We start from the raw sequence: 20291 nt of genomic DNA on the forward strand, positions 1-20291 counted from the left end.
GGCGGAGGAGCGACGCTCACAACAACGAGCGGAGCGCCGGGTGGCTAAAGCACAGCAAGTTGGCACAGTAGGGGGCACAGGTGGTGCATCAGCCAGTCATCTCAGTCATCTCAGTCAGTCGACCCGTGGCACCTGCTGGGTCTGCCCAGTGACCTCCTGCCAGCGGGCGTTCGACACTTCACGTGGCCTCAACCTGCACATAGCCTGGCACAAGCGTCGTGGCGACGTCACCGCCACGGCGGTTGTTGTGGTGTGTGTGTGTGCGTGTTCGTGTGTGTTTGTTTGTGTGTGTGCTTGCTTGCTAACAGCTCTTGCTCCCATCGTCCGTTAAGGCTATACGGAGGATCTTTGTCTTTGTGTGTGCGTGTTCGTCTGTGTGTGCGTGTGTGTGTGTTCGTGTGTGTCCCTGTTTGTTTATTTTTGGGGGAATTTGAGGACACGTGTTACACATTCAGATAAAGCCGCTGCCGTTCCGTGCACGGGCGAGAGGCTGGGAATTGGTTCCGTCGGCATCACTGGCACAGAGAACGCGGAACAAATGCTGATAAATCCACACGGGAGTCCGTGGAGTCTTTTCCACTCTCGCGTGCGAGAGCAGCAGCAGCAGCAATGCGGTTCAGGAGCCAAATGACAATATCGAGGACTGCTTGCCCCGAAGAGAGGGCTTTCGGAGCGAGAGAGAGAGAGAGTTCGTGTCGTTTATCTATTCCTCCCCCGTTGAAGGATCGCAAACTCACAGTGGTTGGTACTGCACGGTTCATGGCACGTGGATCTCGGGATGCGCACTCAGAGCAGAGATGACACAGATGTCGACACAGTCGGAAGAAGCGAGTGGGGCTTGAATGGGACGCGTCATCATCATCATCAAGCATCGCTGGACGATGTCCCGTGGACGAGACTGGCGACGGAACGGCAGCCAAAGGAGGGAGGATGGGGGTGGGGTGGGAACCCGTCCACGAGGACCACCACCGCGGAGACGGAGCGATGAGATCGGTTCAGGAGATGGATGGCAGCGGCAGCAGCGGGCCGCGAGGGGTGACGGTGGCGTGGGGAGGCATCCATCCAGCAGTGAATAGAGCGTAGATGCTGCTGGTTGTCGTGGTGGTGGTGGGGTGTTGGGTAGGTGCCGTGTAGTGCGGGTTTCGAGATTTCGGTGCCCCCCCTCCCCACGCTCGCCCCGCCGCGTGATGGATGACGACGACAACGAGATACGAGATTCCACACTCCCTCCCTCCCACCATCAATACACATTCCACAAAATCTCCCAAACGCGGTGGGAGTCGCTCAAATTGTCGAGGCAAAATGGGAAAATAATAAAACTCCGATAATTGGTTTTCAGTCGCTGGCTCGACCGTGTCGCGCCGATGTTGTTACCGCGTTTATTTCCACTCGGGGAATTTTGTCCCAGCAGACGGAGAGTAACAAAAAAATAACAACAGCAGCAGCAGCAGCAATATCGCGGCACCAGCGCTAAATCGAGCGTTGTGTATTCCAGAAACGCGCAGCCGTTCAGCAGAGCGTCGCGCAGATTTGTGTCGGGTTTTACAGATGAACGCCACGCGCCCCACGGGGTTCATCTGCATACTTTGCCGGGACCGCTGCTGGCACACAATTTGACCCCAACGCACGCGACCTGCCCATTGGTCGGCGGCGGTCAACCCAGTTGGACTACTGCGTGGAAGTTGGTTGGGGGGGGGGCGGTGGGAGGATTCGGATTTTAGAAAGTCGCCGATACCGTTTCAGCTTCTGGCGCCCGGAGATGGGATCGAACCGGTGCCCCTCTGGATTGCAAGTCCGACGGTGCTAACCATTGTACCACCGATGGAAGCTCGCTGTGATGAAGAGTCGAACGATTTGCACCGAGGTCATCGTTTTAACACGAATAATGCAAACAAAATTCAACAACGTCGCCTTCAGTAACTGCTGTTGTTTTAATTAAACCCCTTCAGTTTTGCTGATACGGCGTAGATTAACCCTCCCGGGTGGGGCCGCATACATTTCAACCGCACCACCGCTTCGTAATTGCCTCCGCCCCGAAGATGAGCTCACTGCTGCTGCTGCTATCCCAGAGCTATCGCTCCAGACAGGGTCCGGGACAGGGCCCGGTTGTTCGCACGGCCCCAGGGCCTCCGTGTGTCAGACCCCTCAGCATCACCGGGGTGCCGTGCTGATGAACGCGCGGAACGAGAAGCCCTCGCAAAGGCGGGCTCCGTTCGCTTGGTCTTGACATCATCGTGTTGCGCGGCGGTCACGGGGTGGCTCAGCGGTAGCGCGCTCGCCGCTCGTTGCAGAGGTTCCCGGTTGGAATCCGGCAGGTACACCCTGGTCAATGAACCGTAACGATAACAGGACGCGCGGTCTGTGCTTTGCGCAGTGCACGTAAAAGATCCCCATGGCGTCGTTCGCAAAAGTGGGCGTTAAGGGTGCGCATTTGGCAAATTAGCAAAACACTCTTACACCGCAAATTTCTCAATTGGGAAACACATAGCAATCATCGCCCCCCTACTGGCAGACTCATGCCCGATAGCAGGTCTAAATAAGCCTGTGCCGCACAGAGACAGCTGCCACTTGGGGTGCCCTTTTAAGTGTTGAGATGACGTGACGATTTAGGATCGATCTGCAACAATTACTTCTCTTTCGGATCAATCCGAAGTTCCGTGTCTCGGACCGGTTTTCGGATAAAATATTTTTGGGATGAGTCCAAGAATGGGTAAAATAACCCCGAATGGCAACAACGTTGTGCTCATTCGACAGTTTGTTATTCTGTGGATTACCTTTTCACTGCCATGGGGACGTGGAATTTCCACCGATTGCTAGGAGACCGCCCGTTGTCGCATTGCGACTTCCGGCCGGCGTGGAGACGCGCGTGCTGTTAATTCACCGCGAAGTGCGTCGTTGTTTTTCTCCGCGTCAGTTAAAAAAGGAAAAACTCGCGACTCTGAACGTGCGCCTGGTGACCCACAGAGTGCTCGGGACAGACGCGGACGTGATCAACAGGACGTGATCAACAGGACGTGCTCCTCATGGGACGAGAGGAGGCAAGTGTCAGCGCCTAATCCGCATCGCCTCCTCATCCTCATCCTCCTACTCGCCGTGGCACAGTGACCCTTTGTATGTGAGCGGTAATTGTTTGCTCGAGTCATTATCTTTATTCATTCGTTCATTAGCCCGTGACGGATCCACGATTCCACATCGCAGCAAGGCAACAGCCGAGCTGCCCGTGGCAGCAGTGGCGAGTAAAGTCCCCCAGCCCACCTCTCTGTGACGGACGGATGGATGGACGGAGCCAATATCGGTAACACTCTCAGCCTCGGTGTGAAAGCGTCCGGCGACGCCCGTCAATTAACCGTCAGAGCCCTCGCAGATCCACTGCGGGGAGTTTAGCAGTTTCACAGATCCCCGCCTGATCCACCAACCCCTGAAACCCAGCTGTGCGCAGCCGCCAGGCGCGTGGCTCGCCTCGAGCGGGCATTACTCTCAGCGAGACCCTCAACGCAGCCGAACGGAAATCACGCGCAGCTGCTGATGCTTCGCGAGCCGTTGTGAGGCTCTTGGTGCAATGGGCCATGAGGAGCGAATGCGCTGGAGATGATTGGAAGATAAACGCGCCCCCCCCCCCCCACCGCGAGGCCGGCAGAAAAGAGGGAGGGGTTGGGGGGGGGCTCTGATTAAAGGGCGTAAACAGCGCTCTTCACGTAGCCTGCCTGGTGCAGCCAGTCGCCGCACCTGTCCCCCTGTCGAGTCGAGCCGTGCGAGGACCGAGACCCGTGCCGGACGGCGAGAAGGCTACTTGCCAGTCAACATCGGGCAGACGCCAGGCAGTGCATGGACCATGGCTGCTGATGCTGCTGCTGCTGATGATGCTGATGATGATGCTGATGCTGCTGCTGATGATGATGCTGCTGCTGCTGATGATGATGCTGATTATGATGATCTTGATGTATCCGTGCTCAAACGAGCGCGATAGGGTTGTTGCTCATCTCCGTTTGCGGACATGAGCCAGTGATATAAATTCCACATTCATATGGCAGGGCCACCAAATACAAACTGCGAACTTACCCCGAAGTGCTCTCCATCGTAGGTGCACGTAGGCCGTGGCAGATGGCGAGGGCTTGGTTGAGGAGGCCTTCATCCAGCAGTGGATTTGTCATGGCTGACGACGACGATGCTAATAATATGGGAGCTTTCTTGCCAGTATCACAATATAAGAACATGTTTTTACCCTTTCTGGCTATTAAACAGTTGTTGTGTTAAGATGAGTTCTAGATTTGAAGCTTTCGTGACTGCAAGGATTCATACTCTTAGGTTTTTGCGGTAAAGTCACGTAAGTAAAAAATAAACAAATGAAATCACTGATTTAATTAAATCACTGATTTAATTTAGTTATTTTCATTAATTATTATTATTTTTTTTACCTACGTGACTTTATCGAAAAAACCTAAGAGTATGTGTTAAGATGTTAAAACACCAAACTGAAACCTTTTTCAATGAATCATGTCTGTATTAATCACGCGTACTAGTGGCGAAGTATACGTTCGCCTTTTCGCGTCCTCTGGTCTCACACTGCTTGAGACTAGGCTCTAAAGAAGGCTGTCTCTGGTGTGGACCAATCAGTTTCCAGGATAATTCAGCAGTTTTTTGTTTGCATATTCACCACAAAGAATGCAGACATGATTCCATGCCATAGAATTCAGTTGGGTGTCTTAACAGCTCAACACAACTGTTTTATTGCCAGAAAGGGTAAAACCTTTTCTCATATTTTGATAGTGGCAAGGGAGGTCCCATAACGGGTCGAGAATTGTTGCTCGTTTTGAGCCAACGCTGCCGCAATGATGCCCTCTCAGAGGGCCGTGTGTTCGATGGGAGGATGTGCCACAATTATACTTGCCCTGTTCATGTGGAGTGACAGATATTTTATTTGTCTCGCACGCTCCCCCACCTTGGCTATTATACGGGGTGCTTAACAAAATGTGAACACTTCTGAGAATTTGCAACGACACCACGAGATATGTGCCTCCGGGATCTGGAGACCACCTGGAGAAGATTCCAGGCACGTGTTGACAATGATGGTGAACAAGTGGAGCCTCTTTGACTCTTTGAAGCTAAATTAAATCACGACGTTTCGGGCGCAACACAAGCGTCCGTCATCAGGTGTGAAAGCATGATCTGCTGCTGAGGCAGACTTTTTAAAAGGGTTTTTTTTTTAAACAGTCTGCCTCAGCAGCAGACCATGCTTTCACACCTGATGACGGACGCTTGTGTGTGCGCCCGAAACGTCGTGATTTATTTTATTTTCTACCTACGTGACTTTACCGAAAAAACCAAAGAGTATGGATTCCTGCAGTCACGAAAGCTTCAAATCAAGCTATTAACATTACATTTGTTATCATGTTACAGTCTATTATCAGTTTATTTTCCCATTAAAAACGATAGTCTCATATAAGTATTAAAAAAAATGTAAGCACCCTGTACTGCAATGAGCAGAATAAAAAACATCGTGTTCTGTGTGCATCCATTGGTGGCGGGGTCAAGGACATGAACGCGCCGCTCTTGATTGGAGCCCAGGACCTCAGCGGCTCCTGCCACGGTACCGACCCAACGAGACCCGGCGTGGGTGTCTCCGGCTCCGGGTTGAGCCGTGTCACCGTCTGCGTGGTTGAGCCGTGGACGCGGTGATTGAGACGGAGGCTGCCCCGGCGTGAGAGCCGGGCCGAGTCGCACCCTGGGAGCCGTGCCCGCCTCGCCGGAAGCCAGGAGACCGGCAGTCAGGGCGCAAATTTAATTAAAAAGCCAATCCTGGCAGCCAAACGCGAGACCAGCGGAGTTTCCAGGCAATGAATTCCAACGGCTCAGTTCACCAAAGCCCAGTTAAGCACATTATTTATTCAGGAATCGCAAGGATTAATGTTTTTTTCTTATTATTAAGAGAGATATATAAATAATGTTTTATTGTTGTTCCCACTCCCTCGGGATCCGAATTGAGTCCAGAGGAGAATGGACGCTCCTCTTACACGGGCGAATGATGTCGCGTAGAGAGCGGAGCGCCGTTCGTCTTGAGCCGTCGCTCTGCGCTCCGCTGCCGCTCTAATTGTCGCTCGTCCATCAGCGGCTGGGAGGGGGGGGGCTTTCGTGAACGCCTCCCCAAGTCCTGCGTGACAAAGGGGGGCGATGATTTTGTTTGTTTGTTTGTTTGTTTTTTGGTGTAATAACGGGCAAACCTAATTACGGACGGCAGAAAACCGGCCCTCATTATTCCTCGCGTTATGAGCCGCCTCAGCAGCAGCAGCAGCAATATTCACACAACGTCCAATGTAATTTAAAACCGTTTGCAATTACTCGATCTGGATGTTTTTCATGTTATCTTTTGTCGGCGTTTTTCTATAATCTTTCCTCGCCCATATGTGTTGCGTTCTTTCATTATATTATATTTTGTGAGGGGGGGGGGGGGAGGATACTGAAGCTTGTAAGTCAATAAATATGACTATGAGCGGCGGAATTGAATAAAAAAAAAACGATTTGAGGAAGGGCACGAGGCGCGATGCGATAATGCCTCCTCGAGTTCCCATCAGGCGAGAAGAGCGCGCGAGCCTGACGCTCATCACCAAACTTGTGATCTGTGTCTCCCTGATCATCGTCGTCGTCATCGCACACACAGCGGTGCGCGCGCGTGTACCCAGGACGGCCGAGCTATCGGAGGGGCAGGAACCGAGAGCAGAACGACGACGCGAGGCGGACGAGAGGGAGCAGTGACGGAGCGCAGTTGGCGCAGCTGAGTGAAGGGGCGAGGAGTGAATACATTGGGGACGCTGCTGCTGCCGCTGCCACTGCTGCGTAGCGCGTGGAGACACCGTGGTCATTCGCGAATTATAGGGAGCGAGAGAAAGCCTGTTACGCGGAGCGCGCAAGAGCTGCGTGGAGAGACGCGCGCTGGGACTCGTAACCGGGATGAGACGGAGAGATGAGCGCGTGGAGTAGGAAGATCGCCCACGCGGTCAGGAGAAGTGAGTGGGGCTTGGGCAGGACGCGTGCCGGCTGGAAGGGACGACGGGCCAAGAACGATAACGGCGCGGGGCAGCCAAGGAGCGGGAACGTGTCCGACAGGACGTCCTGCAAGCAGAGATGGAGCGATGATATCTTCTGGTAATGAAGGATGATGATGACTGATGACGATGATAGAACGACGGAGCTGAATCAACCTCGGTCAGGATTTGAACTCAGCATCTCCCGTCGCGGGGCTCCCCGCTTCTCGACCAAATGCAACACGACCGCGAGTTTCGTTCGACAACGCGGCCGCGTCGCACACAGCAAGCGGACCCTGAGCACGGCGGAGGCGTTCGGAGTGGGTCACGGGGTGGGGGTTGGGGGGCCATCCCGAGACCCCTCCCCCCTCCAGCCTCGAGCGCACACGTCACCCCGAGACCCCCACCCCCTACAGCTCCGCGCGCGCGCGCGCCACCCCAAGACCCCCACCCCCTCCAGCCCCGCACACGTCACCCCGAGACCCCCCCCCCTCCAGCCCCGAACACACACGTCACCCCGAGACCCCCACCCCCTCCAGCCCCGAGCGCGCGCGCCACCCCGAGACCCCAACCCCCTCCAGCTCCGCGCGCGCGCCACCCCAAGACCCCCCCCCTCCAGCCCCGCACACGTCACCCCGAGACCCCCACCCCCTCCAGCCCCGCACACGCGCTGCTGATAAACTCCACGCGCACAATGGACCAACCCGCGCGCAGCCTCTCCGGAAATTCGATGACGATTTCCATTCTCGGGGACGGCTCAAAGCTCCGGGGGCGTAGCTCTGATTGTGGAGCGGGCCTCGGCGATGCCTCCACGACAGCGTCGTGTGGCCGCGAGGTGGAACAAAGGGGAGGGGGGGAGGGGTGTGTGTGTGGGGCACGAAGCAAGTCCCCGGCTGTGATTCGTCATCGGATTTCTTTTGTGTGTCGGGTCGTGCGCGTGGGACGTCAATTACAGGCTGCGCGCCTCTCACCGCCGAGCGATATTTCGTGACAATTTTCATTTTTAGGTCAAAATAGTTTCGCTCGCTTTTCACTTTCGGTCTGCTGCGGCGACCTCATTTGATTGTTGGCTCGATCGTACACGCGGAGGAGCCCGGTGATGCATCACAGCGGTGGTCGTGAAAGCCTCTGCATCAAAAGAGTTGCAATTTTGGTCATCCCTTCGGGCGCAATACAGTCGCGCGTTCAGCCATTCCTTTGAGCTGGTGGTCTCGACAAGGCTGGCCGTATCGTACATACAACGTGGCGGCCACGTGACAGGCACGCAAGGCATGATGGGTGGGAGTGGTGCCTTCATGCTGTTTGTGAGCAACACACCATCGCGCATTGCTGTTTCTACTAATCCGCCCACTCACCCATCGTCTCACTCACTCAACCACACACCAACTCACCCTCGCAACCACCACTAATCCACTCACCCTCTCAACCACTCACCCATTCAATCGCTCACACCTTCCCGTGCTGCTCACGCTCATTGTCAGCAGCTTGCGCGCGTCTCCCCGTGCCACTCGCGGACTCTCTCATCATTACCACGGCGAGTGCTGCCATTGAATCATTGTGGTGGTCATCCGTGGCCAAATAACCAACCTTCTTGACCGACGCGGTGGGGGCGGTGTGGAGGGGGGGGGTGGTAGGGTGGGGTGCATCCAATTAAGCATCCAATCAGGGCGGCGGGGGGGGGGCTGGCATTGAAGAGGAGCACGCTCATTACAGGTGATCGCGCGGGGGTTGACGGGAGGGGGGCCACTCGATACTCAACGTGTGGAAGGTAACTGGTCTGTCGCTCCAAGCTTCGGGATCTTCTCGGCCACAGGTCGTGACCTCCCTTCTCTGTGCTTGTGGAACGTGGACCGCCTCGCTAAATGGAGCATCTGCGCCGGTAAGATGCATTCAGGGCTCGCCTGCCTACGATCCATCCTGGGTTTAACCAGGTTGGATTGTGTGCTGGCTGGGATGTGTAGCCCGCATACTCGGCTATCTTACCAACGTGGAAGAGGAGACAAAATACCCTCTAATTGTTGGGAGGGGGGGGCGGTTATATATTGCTGAGGACCTTCCGCTAGCAGTGGCATGACCAAGCACTTGCGTGGCTGCGCCTTCAGCTTTGATGAAAGCTATGATGGTGCTCATGCACGCGGTTGCGTCGGCCCAAGATTGTAAAACGAACTCATGGACTTAAGTTTACCACCCCGCGGGTTGATGATTGGTCTGTCAAGTCGCCCACAGCGGACCAGGATTCGATCTTGCGACAAGTGAGCGCGCTTGCGGATATCACGTGAATATCATTCCTGATCAACTACACCATTCGTGTCCATCCTCAACTCACAGTCCTGAGCCAGCGGTGGAAATTCCACGTTCGCATGGCGGTGGCCAGTTCGTCAGCCACGGAACAAATATTTACGCGATATAACCGAAGAAAACTTTATTGCGAATGTATAATATTGGTCGCGAAAGCCTACGTGTTAAACAGCACCGCCACTTTTAAATTTCGATTTAAAGCTTTCGTGACTGCAGGGATTCATCTTCTTGGTTATTTCGGTAAAATCACGTAGAAGGGAAGTAATAAAATAATAAAAATAAAACATAATAAAATAATTCTCACGACGTTTCGGCCACAACGCAAGCAGCCGTCCTCAGGTGAAGAACAGGTCCGTCGGGGAGACAGCGCTTGGTGGTGTTCATTCAGACGCTGTCTCCCCGACAGCCCTGTTTCTTCACCTGAGGACGGCTGCTTGCGTTGACCGAAACGTAGTGAGAATTATTTGATTGTTTTATTTTTATTATTTTATTATAAGCACCACCATTTTTGATCTTCTCCACAAAGTGGTACTCTTTTTATCGACCACGGAGGGTGCGATGATGGGTTGAGTCAACTCCCCCCCCCCCGAACCCCCCAACCAGGATTTGAACTCACAACCTTCCAATCGCGAACCGCTCGCTCGGCCGCTCAGCCCCGTGTTGTTTTGAGGCGGACACCGAAGAATCCGCAGCTCCTTCATCTCTAAATTGGCGCATTCCGTGCGCGTGCAGCAGGAGAGGGATAATCTGCCTAACAGAGTCATTCATAACCCCCGCGCTCGCTCGGCTCCGTCACCACAGGAGCTGTCCACTGCCAGGATATTAAACCACCACACCGTCCCCCTGCAAATTATAAAGTGTCATTCGAGATCGCGTGCGGTGTGCAGGATGGATGGGAGAGGCGACGGCGGTGGGGGCGGTGGGGGCGGTGGGGGTGGTGGCGGTGGCGGTGGGGCAATGGAGACGATTTCTGATATCATCACAACAGGCCACAATAATATCGCGCGCGCACGGACGCATGAGCAGAAGCGAGTTAAGTGGCATTAACGCCGAGAGAACGGGAAGAGCAACACCCGCATTAGAGAACACGCGCAGGCTGCGGAGGCATCGCGCTGACCGTTAAGAAAGGTGGTTCGGGCAAGTGAGATATCTTGGGTCGACGTGTTGGCCGTGTTCGGGAAACGGGACTCAAGTTAAATTTTGATTTAAAGCTTTCGTGACTGCAGGGATTCATCTACTTGGTTCTTTCGGTAAAGTCACGTAGAAGGGAAAGACAGTGTCCGAATGTCTTTCCGACAGCTCTGTTCTTCACCTGAGGACGGCTGCTTGCGTTGTGGCCGAAACGTCGTGAGAATTATTTTGTTTTATTTTTATTATTTTATTACTTCCCTTCTACATGACTTTACCGAAAGAACCAAGAAGGGGACTCAAGTTGGCCGCGTTTGTTTCAGCAGCGCGCTGCGCTCCGCCGGCTCCACCCACGAGACACGCGGCTATGCCGCGAGCGTCGATTGCCAGCCATCCTTCTAATCAATTGCCCGTGATGACTCCGACAGAGGAATTCATTATGAACACGAGATTCTATGAGAATTATGATAATAATAATCAGCGAGCGGGGCGGAGGTGCGCGCGAGTTACCTCGGTGACAGCTCAATGGGCCCCCCCCCCTCTTTCAAATGACACCACCGGGGGGGGGGGGGGGGCGGCGGGGGGGGGGGGTCTTTGACGCCCACTGGGAAGCAGCCCGGCGCGTGCTATTTCAAGGTCAACGCGACCTCGGCGCTAACCACGTGGGTCGGGCCTGACGGACTCGAACCGCGAATTTCTGCAAAACAAAAAAACAAAAAAACAGGCGCCGGGAACGCGCGCGACCGCCGGGGCCCGCGTCAGCTAATTAAGGCACGCGCGCGCGCGCCGCGTTAATAATTAGAGAGGCGAGGTGGTGGTGGGGGGGGCCTAGAGAGATGACTGGCGGTGGTGGGGAAGGGGGGGGCACTTGGGTACCGCGGCCGCCGCGAGGATTAAAGACGTAAGCCGGCACTGGGGTCAATTCGTTATCCAATTGCAACTCGTCGCGCTGGTAACGCGCCACCACCGCAGCAGCAGCAGCAGCGGCTACGGTGGTCATGGGCCACCCAATGCTGGATGAAGGCCTCCCCAAGCCGCCTGCAACCTCTCACCATCATGGGCTGCTATTGTTTATTGATTTTTTTTATTACTGTGATTCGTTGCGTATGTCGGGAGAAGCGGCGGTGTTGTTGTTTTTTTTGTGTTCACAGTGAAAGCCGATTGATGGAGTTTCTTGGCTCGGGGTCATTCTAAATAAACTGAACGGAACTGAAGCCATCCAAATCCATCACCTTGGACCGTGGCAGGGAGTGGACGGCACGAACGGCTGTGGTGGCGAGTGGGTGAGGGGCGGTATCAGCACGTGGTCGGAACTTTAATCGCGGTCCACGTCCAAAATCAGAATCTTCATCTAAACTGGAGGAATCGCATTGAGCTGTGAAGCTCTTATTCACAGGTATCCATCGATGCGCAACTGGAGACCCCACGGCATATACGTATGTACTGGATGTATCTTGAACTTGATTCGCACCGTACGTAGCCAACCGTGCTAACCGCAGACATCTCTCTCTGACCGCCCGCCCGCCCCTGTGATCCCAAAGGTCAGAGCCGTCTCCCCTCCCCACCTCCCCGTCACCTTCAGTCGTCCCGAGGGGTTCACGATGCTCACGTCGCCTGCGGTGGAGAGGGAGATCCAGCCAATTTCACGTGGCGGCTGATAGAGGCGTCAAATATCTTCTGGAGCGAGCCCTACAGACTTCACATCATCCCCCTCCTCCATCCACGTTCCCATGTAAATGAGATTTCTCCGATATGGAAAACTCAGCGGCTCTCTGTGCCACGTGGGCCAGGTGAGCATAATTGGGATGTTTTTTTTATTTTCGCGAGCACCGCTGCGACTGCTCTCTCTACGAGGCATCGCCATCATCCGTGGTCAATCAGCTGCTGGATGGAGGCCGCCCCGACGAAGTCGCTCTTTCGCGCTTCCACGCGAGAGCCGATTTCATCGCTCCATTTCCTCGCATGGCTAGCGCCGTATGTCCGCTCCGTTGTGCATCGTGGCGTCGGAGTTCATCTGTTCAGAACCCCGCAGAGCCATCGGTGGATATTCCACATTCCTGTGGTGGGGGCGAGTCTGTCCATAAAATGACGGCTCCCAGCGTGCAAACTGAAACCACAGGTGTGTTGCGTGCGGTGGGGTAAAGTGTGGGGGCTCCCAGTGACGTCGTCACTACACGATCAGCTCAGAGGGTGCGGAAATCGGTCAGGTGGGGCCCCGATATTTGATTTGTCTCGCACGGTCCCGCCTTTGCTATTATACAGGGTGCTTCCAATTTGTTTTTTATACTTCTGAGAAATTGCAACACCACCACGAGAAATGTGCCTCCGGGCTCTGGAGATCACAAGGAGAAGATTCCAGGCACGTGTTGACAATGATGGCGAACAAACGGAAGACTCTGACTGTTTGAAGCTATGAACATACATCTGTTATCACGTTAGTGTATTATCCGTTCTTTTTCCATTAAAAACGATAGTCCCATATAAGTGTCGACATTTGTTTAAAGCACCCTTTATATCACGGATCCTCTTGCCTAATCACATCATTACATACGTTTTTGTTAGTTTACACTGTTGTCTGTTGTTGAAAACATATCTCATGGTTGTCGTCAAGGGTACTCCCAACACGTCTGGTGAGCGTGGCAGAGTAGACCAATTACCATCGAGAGCTCGCTCGAAATGGAGGCCCCGTCCGCTAGCATTTGAAGTGGGTGAGCCAATTCCACGGCTGCGCCTTAACCTCTGAACGGAGAAACGGGGGCAGATGAACCACGCGGTGACTTAGGCCGCCGTGCGGTTTGTACGCTCGAGGGTGCCAATCAGTGCACTCGTTACGAACATGCCACTGGAATTGGAGACCAATTCCTGGCTTGCATATCCTGAAATCAGTTACCGGTTCGCCGGCGATCGTTAAGCAACCCCAGCACACGCACGCGCGGTCCTTAGGAGTGTGGTTTCGAAGCCGAGGTGTGCGCGCACGCATCCCTTTAAAAAGAGCCGCACTTAGCGGCCGACCTACTTCCCACTTTAACAAGGACTGGGTAATGAGGGTTGACTGGAGGAGGCACGCAGCGTGAACTAATGTGGGCCACAATTGGCGCTAATGTACTCACTCACTCGGCGAGCGAGCAGCCACAGCCAGCCATACATTAAAATTCTCCACTCCAACCACAGGCTCCCATAACACAGCTCAGCGGCGGCGCTAACGTCGCTTGCGGCAGAGATTCGAATCCGGCAGGCCACCCCGACTAATACTACGGGTGGATGAAACCGTAAAATCCTACGCCGTCTGCTAGAGGGTGGACGCTCAAGATCCCCCTGACGTCATTTGAGAGGAGTATGCCAGTGTGTGACGGCGTCATATCCGAATTCAAAACACGACCTGCAAATTATTCATTTGGGTTTACGTATGGCAGCATGGCGCCTTGAGACCCTGTGAAAGATGCCTGCTCAGTGCAAGTGACAAGTATTGTGTCTGTGACCCTACAGTGAGTGGTTGAATATCGTGGATTAGATGAAACAGCCAGCCTGGTTAACACAAATCCTCAATACGAAGTCACCTCCATGGTTGTCGTGATAAAATAGTGACCAATGTACCACCGTTCGTGCAATCACACCACACACACACACACGTGCGCACGTGGTCAGTTTAAAATGGTTGTTTATTTAGTCTCAACGAAAGAAGCAGCACTATTAAAGAGATACAAACATAAAAAGCCGTGTGCTTAGTTCTCACCCACACCAGGGCGAGGTGAAACGACCAGACAGGTGGGAGTTAGTCCGTCGGCGAGACGCTGCCGCCTCGTGCCTCTCTCACGCCGACCATCCACGCGACGCCGCGATACACAATTAAACACAGATTTGATGACCAGGCGGTCGCATTTTGCCGACACGTAAATGACCAAAAATCCCCACCACCATCCCACGAACAAACAAGCAATCCAGTTCGGCATCCCGAACGACGTGGCCGCGAGCGCGCTCCCCAACGCGCTCCCGACACGGCTCCCGACACGGCTCCCGACACGGCTCCCGACACGGCTCCCGACACGGCTCCCGACACGGCTCCCGACACGGCTCCCGACACGGCTCCCGACACGGCTCCCGACACGGCTCCCGACACGGCTCCCGACACGGCTCCCGACACGGCTTATTGCGGAGGGGCTCGCGGCTCTCGTGGGTTGCAAGGCCTCCGCCCCGGTTACCGCGCGCCGTTCTACTTCAAGGTGCGCGCGGTCAAAAAGATCTCCCCGAGGTCGTTCGAAAACGAGGCCACCACCGCGTGCCGACATCGCGTGTCCAAAGTTTGCCTTAGTTATGGGGGGGAAAAAATGACAGCGCACTTCCCTCAATTCGAATTGCACACGGGCAAGATCGCTCAACCCTCCCCCCCTTCCCCTACAGGCAGGCTACATCGGTCCTTTGCGATAGACTTGCGCCACAAACACAAACGGTGCTCGACCACCACTCTTCACCATCCATCATGGGCATCGCTCTGCGTGGCACCCCATCGCAAGCGGTGGAAGGAAACGACAGCAAACTTAGGATCGCGCGCTGGGACCGACGCGTGCAGCCACGGACAAAATTTCCACGTCAACGCATAGTCTCGCTCCTTCCCCCTCCACGTTTCCTCCAAAAGACGTGACGAGACGTAATATTCACCGGTACGTGAATCAGCGGGGGGGGGTGTCTGGGGAGAAGAGGAAAATTAACAAAATCGGGACCACGGTGGGAGAGGCGAGCAACGGGGTGAGGACACTGGCGGCTTGAGGAGCCGCCGCGCGTGGAGATAATTGGTGGTGTCGAGGCTTCACTAACAAATGTGATGCAAAGCGGAGCAGGCGTGGCCCTGGGGAGCCCACCACGGGCGAGAGGCCCATTCATCAAAACGCTCGGTTCATCCGTACATCAGCGGGGTTTCCAAACTCCAGTCCTCGCGACCCGCCACGCCGCACGTTTCCACGCTCAAATCGGGCGCACTCGCGCAATCGCCAAGCTGTTATGCAACTACACGCACCCCGATGATCGCTGGACACGTCGATGAATCCGAATCGGATCTCTTCCCCGTTGTACGAAACGCACACCTATATATATACACACACCATACACAGTCGCACGCACGGACGAAAAAGCCCCCATCTCGATTTGGTTGGGCGCTCTGTCAGGCAGCGTGTTTAGCAATCGCCGGGGGCGTGCGGTCGCGAGCGCTGGAATTTGGGAAGCGCGAGGCAGGCGACCTCTGGAAAACGTGGAGCGGACCGATCAACTCTGCAAGAACGCATCAATTCGAAAGAAACAAAAATCCACGGGCCACATTGTAACCTTCATAGCCAATAACTGTACTTTGTTCCAAGCCCGATTCAATTAAAGATTAAAGCAACGTTATTAATAAAGATATTAAATTGGGCGGCTACGGCTCTCTGGGGAAGCTGACGCGCCGCCGTGCCGACCTCCCGGCAGCTCGCGACAGCTCCTCGACTCGCACCATCGATTCGATCCCCCCTCCTCCACCAACCCCCCCCCCCCGCCAGCCTTGGGTGCGGTGACCCGAGCGGGGAAGGGGGTGGGTGCGAGGGGGGGGGGTCGTGGCTTTCACGCCACGTTGCCGAAATGGCCTTCCCGAAAGAGCGGACCCATTTGTCTTACTCCCACCTGTCACTTCGGAGCAAGCCGTGGGCGCCGAGGTCGGGAGCGGCGACGCAGCCAATCCCCACGCGAATACTCCCGGCACCGCGTCAACGAAACAGGAAGTGGCTCTCCGCCCAAGATACCTGTGCGACGGGCTCAAGAGCGCGCGACACGCACAACACGCTTGGGCGCGCCACTGGACGTGACGGCACGCACAGGTCGGCCGGGTTGGCTGCCGAGCTGTACTCGAGGTCTTTACGCGGCGAACCCGAGGCCTCTCCGGGAGCAACATCAAACGGTTTGCGCGGCGTTAGCGGGGTCGAGATAACGCGCGCGCCGACAAACTCGCGACGCCGGATCGGGGAGCGTTCAAGTCGCGAACGACGGGAGTGCCCAGCCAACTAACGCGAGGGCGTAACAGGCACCCACGCCACGCATGCATGCATTTGAGTGGGCGCGATGGCACTAGAGCGTGCACCTAACAGAACTCACAGTGGACACCAACATCACGGGTCAATGCTTTGTACAGAGCGGAGCAACGACTCGCCAAGCGCAGCGTCGGGGGCGCGGGTGACATTTACCCACGCGAGCTTCTCTTGACCCTACCGAGCGACCGACTGCCCGGCTCACGCCAATTCGAGAGGGTATTCGGCGGACTCCACCACGTTGACCGGACGCGTGGGAAGGTGCGGGCGTGCCCACGCTTTTTATCCCCGCCACGCGCGGTGACCTGCCGGTCGTGCGCCCGTCTGCTCCGCTGTGTGAACAGAGGTCGTGGGGGTCGGCCGGATTTGAGATGCTTGCCCCCCCACCCCACCCCCCACGAATCGTTTCAACTGCAGCGCCGGAGTCTCGGAATCGAACCGGCGACCTCTGGATCGCAAGCCCAGTGCGCCGCTCTCCACGAGGCCACAGTGGCCGTGGCGAGCCTCGGTGTCGCTGTACTATCGGCAGCTGCACGGAGGCGTCTCTTTGCTCCGCGGTTTAAAGACATTGAAACCCTGAACATATTGCACAACCGAAAACAGCAACAAAACCCAACGGAACCGTGACTTCATTAGCGGGAGCGGCGAGCGCGGGTCGGCGCCCGCTGCACATAAACATCTCCTCCTCCGTGAGACGAGGGAGTTTTGTTTTTGTTTTAATATCTGGCCCAAAGTTAATTTCCAGGTGGGGCGCCAAATAGCAAAGGCCAGGGCTGGATAACGACTCCAATTTAGATGAGGGCTGGCATTCCATCACGGGGGTTTAACACAGCAGGTGCAGCCAGGAAGAACAATTGGGAGTTGCTAGAAATTGGAATTTGCATCGGTTCTGCTCGTCACAGCTGCCGGGGTGACTCTCTCTCCGTGGGTGTGGATGCACACAGAGGAGACCACACGAATCGGCCGGCCCGCTTACATTGCAGTCACGTTCCAACTTCAAGTGAGGTGTAATGTTTTATTCATAAACGGTTTCACTTCATCTAAAGTGACCAATTTACGGCTACCTTTGCGATCTTTACGCAAACACACCGAGTCCAATTATATAAGCCCTCAGTCAAAGGTCAGCCTATACAAGGGTACAATACCAGCAAAATGCGCACGCGTGCACCCACACGGCCAGTTTTCACGCACACACAGCCCGTGTACATGCGCACGCACACACGGCCAGTACACACCCCCGCACACACAAACACACGCACAGTACGCATGCACACGGCCAGTATAGAAGTGATCACACGCACACAGAGACAAAGATTCCCCCGACAGCCTTAACGGACTTTTGGGGCAACTGCTGTTTGCGAGCACGTACATGCACACACACACACACACTGCCAGTATACACTTATCCGTATTAATCTGAAAAGCTGCATAGCAGATTAAAAAAGAACGACGTTTAGAAACAGTAGTTATAGATCAACGGAAAACACGACGACGACACTTATCACACTATTGTTATTATTATGATAAAGGCCTCATTCCATGTTCTATAAAAATTACGATGTTAAGAAAAAAATAACAGTACTAATAAAACCAACCAGCATCACGTAATAGTGCAATCCTCTGCAATCACGGCTTAAAACAAAAACGAAAGCGCACTCCGTGTAGCAAGCACACACAAGCACCCATATCTTTATTTAATTTGTGTACAAGGTGAAGGGGTCGACATTCTGACCAATGTCCTGTACGCAGGGCAGCCGTCCGCCGGGAGGAAAGCGACAGCCGCTTCTGTCCGGATTAGGGGATTCCGAATCATCGCTCCGGAAGTGGAAAGCGACGCCAGAGACGCGTCTCCTACGGGGTGGGGGCGGAGGCAGCCGGGTTCACATCGTTCTGCCGAATCAGAACATCGGGGAAGCACGTGGCGCGCGTTGGGGGGGGCGGGGAGGGGCCAAAAAAATATGTACAACATTTTCCTTCCACGTACCAATTCCCTAACCTAACGTGCAATTTGATCGTCACCGGATCCCTGCGTGGACTCGGCTTCGGTGCCCCAAGTTGTGAAGATGGGCACCGGCATTCCAGGCATCCACCAGGCACGCAACGCCTCGAGCACCCGCCCCCAACCCTCCCGCAATGCCGCGAGAGATTGCGGAGATTGTCGTCAGTCTCGTCCTGCTCAGAAACGAGTGCGACTCCTTTCCGAGCAAGCGTCCCGTGATGCCACGGCATTTCGGGAGACCGCTGTGCGCAACGCACTCTCAGCAGGGTGGATTGACGCGTGCACGAGCGTAAGAATCGGTGCGTTTCTCTAGAACCCCGCCCCCTTCCCCGACGTTTAGAACCCTCGACGTGTTTGCAGTCGGGAGTGGGGGCGGAGTGTGGTAGGAGGTGGGGGCGGGGGAGGCAGAGGGCAGACCCAGCGGCGCACGTCTCCATCAACAAAATAGAAAAGTAAAAAACGGAAGGACCTCCACGCTGGCAGAGAAGCAGGAGGGTGAGTGGCCGGCCGGACCTAGATCTTGGGCAGCTTGGGAGCGCTGATGGCCGGGTGGCTGTCGAGCAGAAGCCTGCGGCCTGTGCTCTTGTAGTCGAAGGTGCAGGCGTGCACCTCCGCGTAGCGGTGCATGCCGCAGAAGTTGTTGCCGCACCTGCGAGGTGGGGGGGGGGACGGCACGGGTGAGGGGGGGCATCAGCACGAGCGGAGGGCCGGCGGTGGCCCGAACGACGCCGACGCCAGGCCCCGTTGGGGTAGGCGACGGCGAAAGTAAATCCTATGAACTATACCAGAGTGATATAAAATGGTGGCGCGATTTGCGTTTGACAAAGCTGCCTTTCTTTGCGCTGGGGCGTCTCGGAACACTTGCCAAGCGATAAACGTCCCCTTGGACCCGTCTCATTCCTCAGCCGCCACTCCATTATTATTCTTGAGCATCGTCCTGTCGTCCCTTCTCGCCGTCACGTGTCCTGCCCAAGCCCCACTACTCACTTTTCGTTTTAACGGCGAGGATGATAGCATTATAACTGGGATATGGACTGTTTGTATCGAAGGATCGTGGTGCGAGACGGGTGGTGGCGGCGGCTTGGCAAGTTCTTCATCCAGCAGTGGATGTATCATCGATGATGGTGAGGATAACAGTAACAGCGGTGGGTGAAACAAGTCAAACGTCCCGATAATAATGAGTCTCGTCGACCGTTTTGTAAGGCGGACGTGGGAGATGACCTCTTTGACAGGAGCCTTGTTTACGGATGAAGCAGAAGCGATGGGGCAGATGGCATGGGAAATCTATCACTCGCTTTGCCCCAAGACGAATGTGCAGGTTCGCACGGGCCACAACAGCTCCTGGGACGGAATAATTTTAGTTTTAATCTTTCACTGCGTCGTCTTTTCCCCCCCCCCATTCCCATCCCGGCCACAAAAACCACGTCGTTCAAGAGACGAGGGAATCCACGCGGATCTCTCGCGCAGAGCAGCGCGACAACCCCCTTCGCGTTAAAGAATGGCCCGCGCAAGCGGATATCACAAAGCCACCCCCGAGATCGCTTCGAGAGACATCCCGTCCTCACCGTAGGGAGCGTCACTATCCCGCCCGTATTGCCACGATGCTCGCTGCACGACAGGATGGATGAATTCCTATAATGTGGTGGCAAGTGGGTGCTCCACTTGTGTCAGCCAGATGGATGAACAACCGTCGAGGTGTTAAATAATTTGCCTGCCGCGGGCCGCTGGAGGCAACGCTGGCAACCGCGTTCGCCGAGCCTCGCTCGCGCAAGCGAGGCCTGGGCGCCTCGGCAGGAGCTC

The 20291-nt window shown here is 55.3% G+C and overlaps 1 protein-coding gene and 1 long non-coding RNA gene across 2 annotated transcripts in view; one reads left to right on the top strand and one right to left on the bottom strand.

Annotated features, from left to right (window-relative positions):
* Positions 1–5349: 5349 nt before the first annotated feature.
* LOC133354461 (uncharacterized) lies at positions 5350–12918 on the top strand. The gene is made up of 4 exons (XR_009756587.1): positions 5350–5867; positions 6678–7140; positions 11597–11841; positions 11987–12918. It is a non-coding gene; the product is annotated as an uncharacterized LOC133354461 (long non-coding RNA).
* Positions 12919–14086: 1168 nt separating this feature from the next.
* LOC133354556 (uncharacterized) overlaps positions 14087–20291 on the bottom strand; it is a 32889-nt gene continuing 26684 nt past the window's right edge. The window contains 1 exon segment of the mRNA XM_061571480.1: positions 14087–19140. Coding sequence (XP_061427464.1) covers positions 19005–19140 — 136 coding nt within the window. The 3' untranslated portion in view covers positions 14087–19004.

The sequence above is a fragment of the Lethenteron reissneri genome, chromosome 47 (genome assembly GCF_015708825.2).
Source record: "Lethenteron reissneri isolate LAM-NWPU_2019-01 chromosome 47, ASM1570882v1, whole genome shotgun sequence".
In the NCBI taxonomy this organism is placed as follows: Eukaryota; Metazoa; Chordata; class Hyperoartia; order Petromyzontiformes; family Petromyzontidae; genus Lethenteron; species Lethenteron reissneri.